Source organism: Chiloscyllium plagiosum, chromosome 2 (genome assembly GCF_004010195.1).
Source record: "Chiloscyllium plagiosum isolate BGI_BamShark_2017 chromosome 2, ASM401019v2, whole genome shotgun sequence".
NCBI lineage: Eukaryota > Metazoa > Chordata > Chondrichthyes > Orectolobiformes > Hemiscylliidae > Chiloscyllium > Chiloscyllium plagiosum.
Genome location: NC_057711.1, coordinates 84,328,344 through 84,342,710, shown reverse-complemented (window position 1 = coordinate 84,342,710; position 14,367 = coordinate 84,328,344). Strand labels below are relative to the sequence as shown.

The 14,367-nt window shown below is 41.9% G+C and overlaps 1 protein-coding gene across 1 annotated transcript in view; it reads left to right on the top strand.

Annotated features, from left to right (window-relative positions):
• LOC122561448 overlaps positions 1-9,018 on the top strand; it is a 29,944-nt gene extending 20,926 nt beyond the window's left edge. The window contains exon 4 of the mRNA XM_043713195.1: positions 8,187-9,018. Within this exon, the coding sequence (XP_043569130.1) occupies positions 8,187-8,389 (203 nt within the window). The 3' untranslated portion in view covers positions 8,390-9,018. The remainder of the gene's footprint in view (positions 1-8,186) is intronic.
• The last annotated feature ends 5,349 nt before the right edge of the window (positions 9,019-14,367 follow it).

Sequence of the window (14,367 nt, the reverse complement as noted above, 5' to 3'; positions counted from 1 at the left end):
CTTAATACTGTCTAGTTTGCTATCAAGGTTGATATAGCCTTCAGAGTTCATCTGTAGTCATTTCTGCTGGCGTGGATCCCAAAAGTGTATGTCTGCTAAAATGAGCCTTACATTGCTAATCATCTTGCTTCTGCTGGATTGCATTTTTATAAAATCATAATTAATTCCCATTACACTTCCACCCTTTTAGTGCTTAGCCTAGCCCAAGGTGATGAAGTTTGAGAACCACAAAAGAAAGAAAATTCTATTTTACTTGGTTATCATGGTGTATTGAGAATTCAAGAGTTAAAGATCCCCTATTAGAGTGACTCTCTGTATGTTTGATTGCGTATCTGTCCTCTGACAGGTTGAGGGTGTCTGGCTACCTCCGAAAGGCCACAATGATCTGGAGCCATACATGTGTATTTTACTAGGAGACAGTGAGGTCTGCAGATGTTGGAGATCAGAGTTGAGAGTGTGTTACTGGAAAGGCACAGCAGGTCAGGCAACATCCGAGGAACAGGAAAATCAACTTTTTGGGCCGGAGCCCTTCAACAGGAATGAGGCTGGGAGCCTTGATGCCATGGGTTGAAGGGTCCCGAGGCGGAAGTTCTTCCTCCAGGCATCAAATGGTGAGGGAGTGGCGATGGAGGAGGCCCACGACCTGCATGTCCTCGGCAGAGTGGGAGGGGTAGTTGAAATGTTCAGCCACGGGGTGTGGGGTTGATTGATGCGGGTATATTGGAGATGTTCCCTAAAGCGCTCTGTGAGAAGGCGTCCAGTCTCGCCAATGTAAAGGAGACCGCATCGGGAGCAACGTATACAATAAATGTCTTGTGTAGAAGTGAGATGAAACTTTGATGGATGTAGAAGGCTCCTTTGGGGTGGAGGTAAGAGGGGAGGTGTGGGCGCAGGTTTTGCAATTTGTGCAGTGGCAGGGGAAGGTTCCAGGAGGGGAGGCTGGCTTGTTAGGGGGCATGAACCTGACCAGGTAGTCGCAGAGGGAACAGTCTTTGTGGAAAGTGGATAGGGGTGGGGTCCATTTGTAGATGGTGGAAACTATGGCAGATGGTGCGATTTATGCTGAAGTTGGTGGGGTGGAAGGTGAGGACCAGGGGTGTTCTGTCCTTGTTGCGGTTGGAGGGGTGGGGTTTGAGGGCAGAGGTGTGGGACATGGATGAGATGTGTTGGAGAGCATTTTCAACCACGAGGGAGGGGAAATTTCAGTCTTTAAAGGAGGCCATCTGGTGTGTTCTGTGGTGGAACTGGTCCTCCTGGGAGCAGATGCACCTAAGGCAGAGGATATGGGAATATCGGATAGCATTTTTGCAGGATGTAGGGTGGGAGGAGGTGTTATCCAGGTAGCTGTGGGAGTCGGGTTTGTACAAAATGTCAGTGTTGAGTTGGTCCTCGTGGTTGGAGATGGAGAGGTCTAGGAATGGGAGGGATGCATCAGAGATGGTCCAGGTGAATATAAGGTCGGGGTGGAATGTGTTGGTGAAGTTGATGAACTGTTCGACTTCTCATGGGAGCACGAAGTGATGCCGATGCAGTCATCAATGTAGCGGAGGAAGAGGTGGGGAGTGGTGCCGGTGTAACACCGGAAAATGGACTGTTCTACATAGCCCCCAGCTATGCCTGTTTCTTTATTGGCTATGTGGGTGCCCGTGGCTACCCCTTTTGTCTGGAGGAAGTGGGAGAATTGGAAGAAGGAATTGTTGAGGGTGAGAACTAGTTCGGCCAAACGAATAAGAGTATTAGTGAAAGGGTACTTGTAGGGACGTTGAGAAAGGAAGAAACGGGGGGGCTTGGAGGCCCTGGTCATGGCGGATGAAGGTGTAGAGGGACTGGATGTCAAGGGTGAAGATGAGGCATTGGGGGCAGGGTAAACGGAAGTCTTGGAGGAGGTGGAGGGTGTGTGTGGTGTCCCAAACGTATATGGGGAGTTCCTGGACCAGAGAGGATAGGTCAGTGTCGAGGTAGGCGGAGAGGAGTTCGGTGGGGCAGGACCAACTTGGGCAGCAGGTAGAATCGGGCAGTAGGGGGTTCCTGAACTATGAAGTTGGAAGCTGTGGTTGGGAGATCCCCAAAGGTGAGGAGGTGGTGTATGATCTGGGAGATGATTGTTTGGTATGGGGGGAACAAGGTCATGGTTGAGGGGGCAGTAGGAGGAGGTGTCGAGTTGGCGCCTGGCTTCAACAGTGTAGAGGTCAGTGCACCAAACTACCACTGCACCCCCTTTGTCCATTGGTTTGATGGTGAGATTGCGGTTGGAGTGGATGGCTGCATGTTCTGAGGGCAAGAGGTTTGAGTGGGTGACGCAGTTGGATAGGTTGAGGTGGTTGATGTCACGGTGGCAGTTGGAAATGAAGATGTCAAGGGTGGGTGAGGGGGCGGTAGGAGGAGGTGTCTTTGAGTTGGTGCCTGGCTTCAGCAGTGTAGAGGTCAGTGAGCCAAACTACCACTGCACCCCCTACTCCCAGCCCCTGGCAAAGATATTTGTTCCCTTGAATAAGACTGTCAGCCCTGGTTATAGATCTTATTAACTGCCTCCTGTTCCTCTTGACATACATCCTTATCTATAAACAAGGGTGTGTGGTGACCAGCAATAAGAACAATACTAAAATCCTGTTATCTACCTCCTTATCTATTAACATAAGATTGTGAATCATCAGTAATGAGCTCCTGTGAACAATTCTATTATTGTCACAAGAAGGCAACAATCAGTCGTCATTGTAAGATTGCGTAATACCTGTTTTAACAACATAATTACACTCAGCCATGTGATGTCAATAGACAATAGGTGCAGGAGTAGGCCATTCTGCCCTTCGAGCCTGCACCACCATTCAATATGATCATGGCTGATCATCCTTAATCAGTATCCTGATCCTGTCTTATCTCCATAACCCTTGATTCCACTATCCTTAAGAGCTCTATCCAATTCTTTCTTAAATGAATCCAGAGACTGGGCCTCCACTGCCCTCTGGGGCAGAGCATTCCACACAGCCACCACTCTCTGGGTGAAGAAGTTTCTCCTCATCTCTGCCTTAAATGGTCGAGCCCGTATTTTTAAGCTGTGTCCTCTGATTCGGGACTCACCCATTAGCGGAAACATGTTTCCTGCTGCCAGAGTGTCCAATCCTTTCATAATCTTATACGTCTCAATCAGATCCCCTCCCAGTCTTCTAAACTCAAGGGTACACAAGCCCAGTCGCTCCAGTCTTTCAGTGTAAGGTAATCCCGCCATTCCAGGAATTGACCTCGTGAACCTACGCAGCATTCCCTCAATAGCCAGAATGTCTCTCCTCAAATTTGGAGACCAGGACTGCACACAGTACTCCAGGTGTGGTTTCACCAGGGCCCTGTACAGCTGCAGAAGGACCTCTTTGCTTCTATACTCAATTCCTCTTGTTATGAAGGCCAGCATGCTATTAGCCTTGTTCACTACCTGCTGTACCTGCATGCTTGCCATCATTGACTGGTGTACAAGAACATCCAGATCTCTTTGTACTGCCCCTTTACCTAAATTGATTTCATTTAGGTAGTAATCTGCCTTCCTGTTCTTGCCACCAAAGTGGATAACCATACATTTGTCCACATTAAACTGCATCTGCCATGCATCTGACCACTCACCTAACCTGTCCAGGTCACCCTGTAATCTCCTAACATCCTCATCACATTTCACCCTGCCACTCAGCTTAGTATCATCAAACATTTTGCTAATGTTATTACTAATACCATCTTCTATATCATTAATATATATTGTAAAAAGCTGCGGTCCCAGCACTGATCCCTGCGGTACCCCACTGGTCACTGTCTGCCATTCCGAAATGGAGCCGTTTATCACTGCTCTTCGTTTCCTGTCAGCCAACCAACTTTTAATCCAAGTTAGCACTTTGCCCCCAATTCCATACGCCCTAATTTTGCTCACTAACCTCCTATGTGGAACTTTACCAAAAGTTTTCTGAAAGTCCAGGTACACTACATCTACTGGATCTCCCTCGTCCATCTTCAGAGTTACATCCTCAAAAAATTCCAGAAGATTAGTCAAGCATGATTTCCCCTTCATAAATCCATGCTGACTCTGACCTATCCTGTTACTACTATCCAGATGTGTCGGAGTTTCATCCTTTATGATAGACTCCAGCATCTTTCCCACCACTGAAGTCAGACTAAATGGTCTATAATTTCCTGCTTTCTCTCTCCCACCTTTCTTAAAAAGTGGTATAATATTAGCCACTTTCCAATCCGCAGGAACTGATCCCGAATCTATCGAACTCTTGAAAATAATCACCAACGCATCCACGATTTCTCGAGCCACCTCCTTCAGTACCCTGGGACTTATCAACCTTCAAGAACCTTTGTATTAGTCTCACCCATATAAAGATAGAAAATATACTGCTTGCATGTAATGTTCAGATATTCATCGAGGGGTGCTACCACAAGAAGGCTATGTCACCCAGAATCTCTCACAGGCTATCCAGAAATAAAGGTTTGTTTCTCTTTAAACTGAATTTTGTGTCATCCTGAATTAAGAGTCAACAAAAGTAGCCAATTTCAGTGACACTGCCCTTTCCTATTAAATGCTGCTGCTCATTGATACTGAATTCTGAATAAGGGTCACTGGACCACTGAAACATTAAGTCTGATTTCTCGCTACAGATACTGCCCAAACCTGCTGAGCTTTTCCAGTATTTCTGTTTTTGGTACTGGACAGGGATCCAGTTTGGCTTGTAAAGGTACAGAATCAAATCAGATGTACTAGTGAGCCCTTGGTCTATTTCTTCCTAAATGTTTTTAAAGTTCACATTTGGTTACTAAGTTTCTTGATTATATATTGCAAATAAGTACTAAGGCTAATAGAACTCAATATTTAAGCTTTGGACAGTTACTAAACATAAACGTAAGCCAACATATTCAGTCAATGGATCTGAATAATTTATACACCAGTGCGTTTTGGCTGGCCACAGAGCATACATTTAGAGCAGCAGATTATCTATGGACTTAAAAATTTCTTCAGCTCTCCCTTCACATTTAGACATCTTGTGGATGTTTATTACATATTTACCTCTTTAGATTTCAGTTGTTCCAGCCCAAAATTCTTTATAACTTAAACTTTTAACCCCTTTCACCAATATCACTTTTATTGTTTTACATTTTATTCTTGCACAATAAACAGAAATCTTCCATTCTAAGTCTAAGTCTTTCTCCCATCCTGTCTACAGGAATCTTTTAATACTGTCCAGTTAGCTGTCAAGGTTGATACAGCCTTCATGGGTAGGCAATGGTCTTGGGGTATTATCGCTAGACTGTTAATCGAGAGGATCCAGGTCACATCCCGGGGAACCAGGTTTGAATCCTGCCACGGCAGATGATGGATTTTGAATTCAACAAATACCTGGAATTAAGACTCTAACGATGACCATGAATCCATTGTCAATTGTTGGAAAAACCCACCTGGTTCACTAATGTCCTTCAGGGAAGGAAACTACCATCCTTTCCTGGTCTGGCCTGCATGTGAGTCCAGATGCACAGCAATGTGGTTGACTCTTAACTGCCCTCTGGGCAATTAGGGATGGGCAATAAATGTTGGCCTAGCTAGTGACATCCTCATTCCACCAACAAATATTTTAGAAGTCAGTTTCTCTATAGATTTTGTGTCAATCCCCTATAATTTGAAATGTTTTCTGTTGTTCAATCCACAATAACCACTTTGTCAAGTAGGTGTACATATCGGAGACTTGTTTTCATACCATTTTCACCATGCATTCCATTTTGCCTGTTACCTCAGATGTAACAGTCACTTCTGTATGCTTGCACCACCATCCCAAGATCATGCCATAAATTCATTACTTTCAAATGGTGTTTTCGAAAGACCAAAACTTGGAGGGGGAGGAGTTGTTGGCATTGTGTATGCCCACATATTTCCTGTATTTCAGGTGGTGAGCAAATCAATCAGTTCAGTTCTCTTTAAAGAGAGGTTTGTGGGCAAGGGCGCACATCTCTTCACGAGAAAGTTGTCAGTAACTAATTTCATCTACATTTTCCTTACACTTGATATATTCCATTTAACTACACCTAAAAAGAGCAATTCCCAATCCCATTTGATGCAGTGTCACTCTTTCCTCGTCATTATCCTTCTGCTGAAAATGGGGTATTCCATATGTTGCCATTCTAAATTATTTAAGAGCTCTGGAGAAACCATATTGATCAATTTCAAAAGGTATTGATGTCATATCTTATCTAACTGTGTGGTTCCAGGTATTAAAAAAAAGTTTGTTCTTTGTTGCAAAAAAATGTTTTCTAAAATAACTGGCCAGATTATGCTCATGTTGCTTTCTTTTAAAATAATCCCAAATTCAAATCCGACAATAGACTTGAAGGTTCGTTTTGTGTACAGCCTCAGTGGTGGTGTTGGGTTGACAAGTTTTGTTAGTGGTCAATCAATTTCTTCCCAAACAATATATCCCATTTTTAAGCACAAATTTAATCGAGTTATTTCATTGATGTCAATTTCAGAAACAATTATGTCCAAGCTTGAGAAAGAGATAGCTACAGAGATAGTGGATGCACTGGTTGTAATTTTCTAAAAATCTATTGATCCTTGAGAAGTACTTGACTGGACTACCAATGTGATATCCCTATTCAAAAAGGAGTAACTATAGGCTGACTTGACTAACGTCCAGTGTTGGAAAAATGTTGGAATAAATGATTAAGGAATTAATAACAGAATACTGGAAAATCATAATCCAATGAAACATAGTCAACATGGTTTAATGAAAGAGAAATCATGTCTAACTAGTTATTTTGAGGAACTCTCAACCAACGAGGTTAGATTGGAAACAGTAAATGTGTTGTAATTGGACTTCAGGATGCATTTGACAATGTACCTGACAAAAGGTTAAGTAATAAAGTAAGAGCACTAGAGGTTGGAGATCATATATTGGCGTGGATAGAGAATTGGCTGATGGGCAGGAAATGGTGAGTTGGATAAATGGTTCTTTTACAGGTTGGCAACCTGTAACCAGTGGGGTTCTGCAGGAATTGGTGCTGGGATTGCATCTGTTTGTGATCTGATCAATATAAATGACTTACAGGAAGTAAACAAATATGATAAATTTGCCGAGTATACAAAATCGTTGGAAAACCGACTTGAAAGAAGGATATAAATTATTTACAGAGAGATATTGATAGGTTAAGTAAGTGGACAAAAAGTTGACAAAAATTGTATAATGTGGGAAGATGTGAAGTTGTTTATTGGAAGAAAAAAAACAAAAGAACAGAATGCAAAAAAAAACTGCAGAAGCTTGCAACACAAAGGGACTTGGGGGTACTTGTGCATGAAACACAAAGCTAGCACACAGGTGCAATAGGTAGTGAGAAAGGCTATTGGAATGTTGGCCCTTAATCAAGGATGCTCAAGTAAAAGAGAAGGGAAGTCTTATTGTAACTGTACAAGGTGCTTGTGAGACCACATCTAGAGTACTGCAAGCAGTTTTGGTCCCCTTATTTAACGAAAGATATCATTTCATTGGAGGCAGTTCAGAGAAGGTTAACTAGAATGATCCCAGTATGGATGGATTACCTTATGAGCAAATGCTAAACAGATTGGGACTGTATTCAGTGGAGACTAGAAGAAAAGGAAATGATTTCATTGAAATATAAAGGATTCTTAAGTGGCTTAACAGAGTAGATGCTAAAAAAAATGTTTCTCCTCATGGAAAGTCTAGGGCTAGAGGACATAATCTCAGAAAAAAAAGAGGTTCGAATTTAAGACTGAGAAGAAGAGGAATTTCTTTCCTCAGAAGTTCCTGAGTCTTTGGAACTCTTTGCCACAGAGAGCTTAAAGGGCAGAGGCCTGGTATATTTTTAAGACAGATAGATTCTTGATCAGTAAGGGAATCAAGGGTTACATGGAAAGGGCAGAAAAGTGGACGTGAGGAGTGTCGGATCAGCCATGATCCTTTTGAATAATAGAGCATGCTCAAGGGGCTGAATTACTTACTTTTGTTCCTGTTTCTCATGAATTTCCTTGGTGGTGGGGTAGGGGACGGGTCTTTCAATTATCTGTAATAACATCAACTGAAGATTGGCAGGAGGCTGGATAAATTGAACTGAACTTACACAATAATTATTGCCCCCAAACAGGAGACATCCAGAGGACTTTCCATTGTTTTCTCAACTAAGGTATTTGTGTTTATTTTTAGGGCCAATACGCTATGAACCCTTCCTTGGTTTGAAAGATTTACAGTGGAAACTATATAAAGGAGCTATGAGAAGAAGAGCACCTGAAGTGTTAATGGATAAACATAAATGCATAATACAACCTATTCTAACAAGTGGTCTGCATAAAGGAAGTCTTTCCATTCCTTTGATCTGTAAAGGTAACAAGTATATAGAAGCATTCTAGAGACACAACTGTGACCTGATCTCTGGCTAATTTGTTTGAGCAACAAATAATAAATCATTTTTCTTTCAAAATCTGGAACATCTACCACGCTTCTGATTTTTCTAAACTGAGGAGCATTGAATGCAACTGTTCACACATAATTTTTGGGGCATATTTCAGGCACTATGAGTAACTGATTGCATCATGCAAAGTTAACAATTTGTTTTCCAAAATTGATGGTTAAGACAATCAGCAGGTTAACCATCCAGACTGAAAGTTTCCCAGTGTATTTTAATTAACTATCTAAGCCACAACAGCAAAGTGTCAACTTCTTAAGTTATGAAAAGCTCATCCAGCTTCTGCATCTTATCCAAACTGGAAATAAATTCAGTTGAGAATAGGAAATGTTCAGGGAATGCTCCCCATATGCACATATGTTTCTCAGCCTCTTTCATTATTTAAAATAAATAAACTCATCTGTTGTAAAATCACGACGGGGTCTAATTCATGCCAGATCTTCCTCATCAAATATGTTAAAAATAAAGACATTAAAAATTTATTGTGTAATGTTTTATAGACATGGTTGATTTGGAATGAGTTTGGCTTGGACTGAGTTTCTGATCATCACTCTCCAAGGACACACCTAACAGTGTGTCAGGCATGCGATCGAACCTGCTGTAGAGTGATATGTGACCAGCATAGCATCATAATAGTGTCATAACTAATTTGTTTTAAAAGTTTGTAGAAACACTGTCTCCAATTTGTCAGTTGCATTACAGCAAATTCACATTAACGATATGCACACTACAGCAGAACGACGAGTATCAGCTTCTGTGGCCCTCATCAAGGCTGTCTCTTTCAACATTATTCTTTATTCTTTCAGTAATGATGTAGCTGTAATTAAGCTGTTAATGAGATTCATTTATGACCAAACTTATAAAATATAAGTCTGACATGCAGGTGATGTTTCAATTAGCCACTTTATGCACTGACACTTTTTAACCTCTGACCATTGAAGAAATACGGTACACAGCTATTCTTTCTTTCAAAGTCGAAAGCTTACATTACATTCCATCTGTCATGTTCTTGCCGAATTGCAAAGTCTGTCCAAATCCTTCTGAAAAGGTACAAAACAAAATAGATGACTTTAAAAATAATTTGGAGGATTAAGCTCAATATCTTATCTGTATAACTCAAGTTATAATTTACCAGCAAAGTTGTTTGGTTGTAAGTGCTTTATTTGACCATTAATACCTTGAATAAATGAATTTTCACTCTGAATTATTCTACTATCATTGATTTATATTCACGTAAATATAACTTAATTAGTTAACAACAAAATGACCCATCTGCAACAACTCACAGGACCTTTTTTGTGTATTTATGTAGCACCTTTAATATGTAAAAAGTCCTAATGCATATTACAGAACTATAATCAGAAAATGAACATAGAGGCAAGGAAAGTGATATTCAGGAGAGGTGGCCAATGGCTTGGTCAAATAAATGATTTTAAGGAGAGTCTGAAAAAAGAAGAAGGTTGACTGACTTATGAAGGGAATTCCAAAACATTGTCTCATACATTGTATTCATCTAAGTAAGGTATCATATTTTCTAGGGACAACATATATATTCAATAATAAAGCAGTGAGTGGACTACTTTAAGACAGTCACTCAGATCATTCAATCTCCAGATGGTTGGTTCCCTGAAAGATGTCCATCAGGACCCTTTAGAAGTCCCAATGCACTGATTAGCATCTGGAATTGAAAAGCCTATAAAGGTTTTCTTCTCAATAATTAGATAAACACTAATTATTTCACCACAAATGACAGAATTGTGAAACAGGAAGTAAGAGTGATAAATGAGCAGTGAACAGGATATGTTACTTGTTGATCTCACATGGCATTGCACACTAAAGGTAAGACTGAGTTCAGCTATTTTCACAGGCCTATCATTAAGTTGTGTGGATAAAGAACTGACCTATTTCGGGCAGTGGATCAATTAATTATACAGATCGGGTTTCTGTGACATACATAGGGACTTGATAGCCATATAGGACAGAACTGTATTGGTGATTACATGCACAGATTCCCTACTTTCAGCTGGTATTTGAACTGAAGAAGTCAATTTTAATTTTGGGGGGTTTTGGCAGGTGAGGTAGGAATGCTGCTCTGCAAACATAACATGGGAGGCTGTCCACCTTGAAATCACTGATGCCTCCCCACTCCCAAGTTCAACTTACCTTTTTCTGTTTGATACTTGATTCTCCACTATGTCATATTGCATCAACTCCGAGCTGACCTGAAGCACTTATTTTCTGACTGCACCCCCCCCCTGCAGAATATGGTAATAAGACTTGCCCTTAAGATCATTAGACGTAGGAGCAGAAGTAAACCAGTCACCTCATTGCCATAGAACAAACTGTTTCCCTCAACACTATGTGGCTGTGCGTTGGCAAGCATGCTCCACTGGTTGGCTGATTCACAGAATCTACTGGTCAGGCCATGATAAATCAAAGTGTAGTCAGCTGTGTTCAACATTTCATTGACTTGTCAATTAAATGAACTTGGGTTGAGAGGGTGTTGTGGCACAGCAGTAGTGTCCCGAGATTTGGGCTAGGAGGTTAAGCTCCAAGTCCCACCTGAGGATGAAATGACCATGGAAGAGTGCCATACCACAGAGGTGTCTGATAACACAAAGAAACAGATTGATTATTAAAAAAAAATCACGTGTTCTTATTTACAAAGGAATCTGTAAGAGCATACACCATTAATTTCTCGAATGGAAATCAGAAGAGTCATACAGATATGTAGCATGGAAAAAAGACCCTTTGATCCAATTTGTCCAGGCCAACTAGATATCCTAAATAAATCTAGTACCATTTGTCAGCATTTGGCCTATATCCCTCCAAACCCTATTCATATACCCATCCAGATGCCTTTTAAATGTTGTAATTTTATCAGCCTTCACCACTTCCTCTGGCAGTTCATTCCATACATGCATCACCCTCTGCGTGAACAAGTTGTCCCTAGGTCCCATTTAAATCTTTCCCCTCTCATCTTGAACCTACATCCTCTAGTTTTGTAACTCCCCTACCCTGGGGAAGAAAACTTTGGCTGTTGACCCTATCCATGCCCCTTCTGATTTTAAAAGCCTCTATATGGTCACTCCATAGCCTCTGATGCTCCAGGGAAAATTGTCCCAGTTTATTCAGCCTCCCCCAACAAGTCAACACCCTCCAACTCTGAAAACATTCTCGTCAATCTTTTCTGAACCCTTTAAAGTTTCGCAATATCCTTCCTCCAGAAGAGAGACCAGAATAGAACACAGTATTCGAATAATGGCCTAACCAATGTCTGTATAGCCACAACATGACCTCCCAACTCCTGTACTCAATGCACTGACCAATAAAGGCAAGTATACCAAGCGCCATCTTCACTATCCTGTCTACCTGTGACTCCACTTTCAAGGAGTTAAGAACCTGCACTCCAAGGTCTCTTTATTCAGTAACACTCCCCAGGACCTTACCATTAAGTGTGTAAATCCTGTTCTGATTTACCTTTCCAAAATGCAGCTAAACTAAACTCCACCTGCCACTCCTCAGCCCATTGGCCCATCTGATCAAGATCCTGTTGTAATCTGAGGTAACCTTCTTAGCTGTCCAATACACCTCCAATTTTGGTGTCATCTGCAAACTTACTAACTATCCTTCTTCTGCTCACATCCAAATCATTTACATAAATGATGAAAGGTAATCGACCCAGCGCCGATCCTTGTGGCACTCTACTGGTCACAGGCCTCCAGTCTGAAAAACAACCCTCCACCACCACCATCTGTCTTTTACATTTGAGCCAGTTCTGTATCCAAATGGTTAGTTCTCTCTTTATTCCATGAGATTTAACCTTGCTAACCAGTCTCCCATGGGGACCCTTGTCGAACGCCTGACTGAAGTCCATATACATCACGTCCACCGCTCTGCGCTCATCAATCCTCTTTGTTACTTCTTCAAAAAACTCAAACAAGTTTGTGAGATATGATTTCCCACGCACAAAGCCATGTTGACTATCCTTAATCAGTCCTTGCCTTTCCAAATACATGTACATCGTGTCCCTCAGGATTCCCTCCAACAATTTGCCTACCACTGACGTCAGGCTTACCAGTCTACAGTTCCTGGCTTATCCTTATCATTACCAACCTTCTTAAATAGTGGCACCATGTTAGCCAAACTCCAGTCTTCCAGCACCTCACCTACGCATAAACACCTCCCCAGCTTCCCACAGACTTGTAAGGTACACCTGATCTGGTTATAGAAACATCTGTCTGTGCCTTGGACTAGAGAGTCTCCTAACACAAACGATCTCTTGGAACCCGATGTACCCCTCATTGTATTAGAGCCAATCTCAATGCCAGACTCTTGGCTGTTTGTGCTATGATCCCCTGAGAACCCATCACCCACCACATTTTCCAAAACAGCACACTTGTTTGAAATTGGAATAGCCACAGAAGACTCCGGCACTACCTGCCTTCCTCTCTTACCTTTCCTGGAGTTAACCCATCTATGTGACTGTATCTGTGACTTTTTCCCCTTCCTATAACTGCCTTCCATCACACAACTTGCTTTTGTAAATTCCTCATTGCCTTTAACTGTCGCTCCAACCAATTCATTCCATCTGATGGGATTCACAACTCACGGTATTTTTTGCAGATATAATCCTTAGTAACATGTAAACACTCCCTAAATACCCACATCCAACAAGAAGAACATATCACTCTACAAAGGGCCATTTTTGCTTCTTCCAATTTGCAGACCCAGAAAATAGCACCGTCTTATTCCTCTACAAAACACTGCTCCAGGCTAACTTAATATTTATGGCTTATATTTTTAAGTTTAATCTAGAGACATATCTCAATAAAACATATAATCAAGAAAGAACCCACTCTACTCACTACTGCAGACTTACAGCAAGGCCTCATTTAAAACTAGGCAACTTATCTATTTCTGTGCTGTGACTTCTCCCAAACAGGTTCCTCCAAGATCAGTTGTGAATTTCACTGTTTGTAAATTTTTCTAGAAGCTCTCCGATGTCCAGTGAGACATGAATTCAAACAGCAAAGATAGTATTGTGCAAGTTCACTGCTGTGTCAGTTAGCAGTGTGGGTTTCTTTCTCTCTCTCTCTCCTGCACTGACCTCACCATGTGCTGTCTTTGTTTGTTCCTCTCCCTTTTAAAAGTGTCATTGTTTTGACTATTTTTTCTCCAACGTTCCAAAACAATGCAACAGCTGCTCCTGGAATTCAAGGAAATCACCTCCTACACCTAAAATACCTCAAAAAGGAGCAGCCTGTTACAACCGGAAAGTTTTTCCGTCCTCCATCTTGGATAGCCAGAATCTAATTGAAACTTACAGAATAGTGAATGGATTGGACAGGGTACGTGTTGGGAAGATGTTGCCATGGTAGGAGAGACTAGGACCTAAGAGCACAGCCTTAGAGTAAAGGGAAGACCTTTTAGAACTGAGAGAAGGAGAAACTTCTTCAGCCAGACAATGGTGAATCTATGGAATTCATTGCCACAGAAGGCTGTGGAGACCAGATAATTGAGTATATTTAAAACTGAAAATGTGTTGCTGGAAAAGTGCAGCAGGTCAGGCAGCATCCATGGAGCAGGAGAATCGACGTTTCGGGCATAAGCCCTTCTTCATGAATGAGGAAAGTGTGTCCAGCAGGCTAAGATAAAAGGTAGGGAGGAGGGACTTGGGGGAGGGGCATTGGAAATGCGATAGGTGGAAGGAGGTCAAGGTCAGGGTGATAGGCTGGAGTGGCGGTGGGGGCGGAGAGGTCAGGAAGAAGATTGCAGGTTAGGAAGGCGGTGCTGAGTTCGGTCAGGAAGAAGATTGCAGGTTAGGAAGGCGGTGCTGAGTTCGAAAGTTGGGACTGAGACAAGGTGGGGGGAGGGGAAATGAGGAAACTGGAGAAATCGGAGTTCATCCCTTGTGGTTGG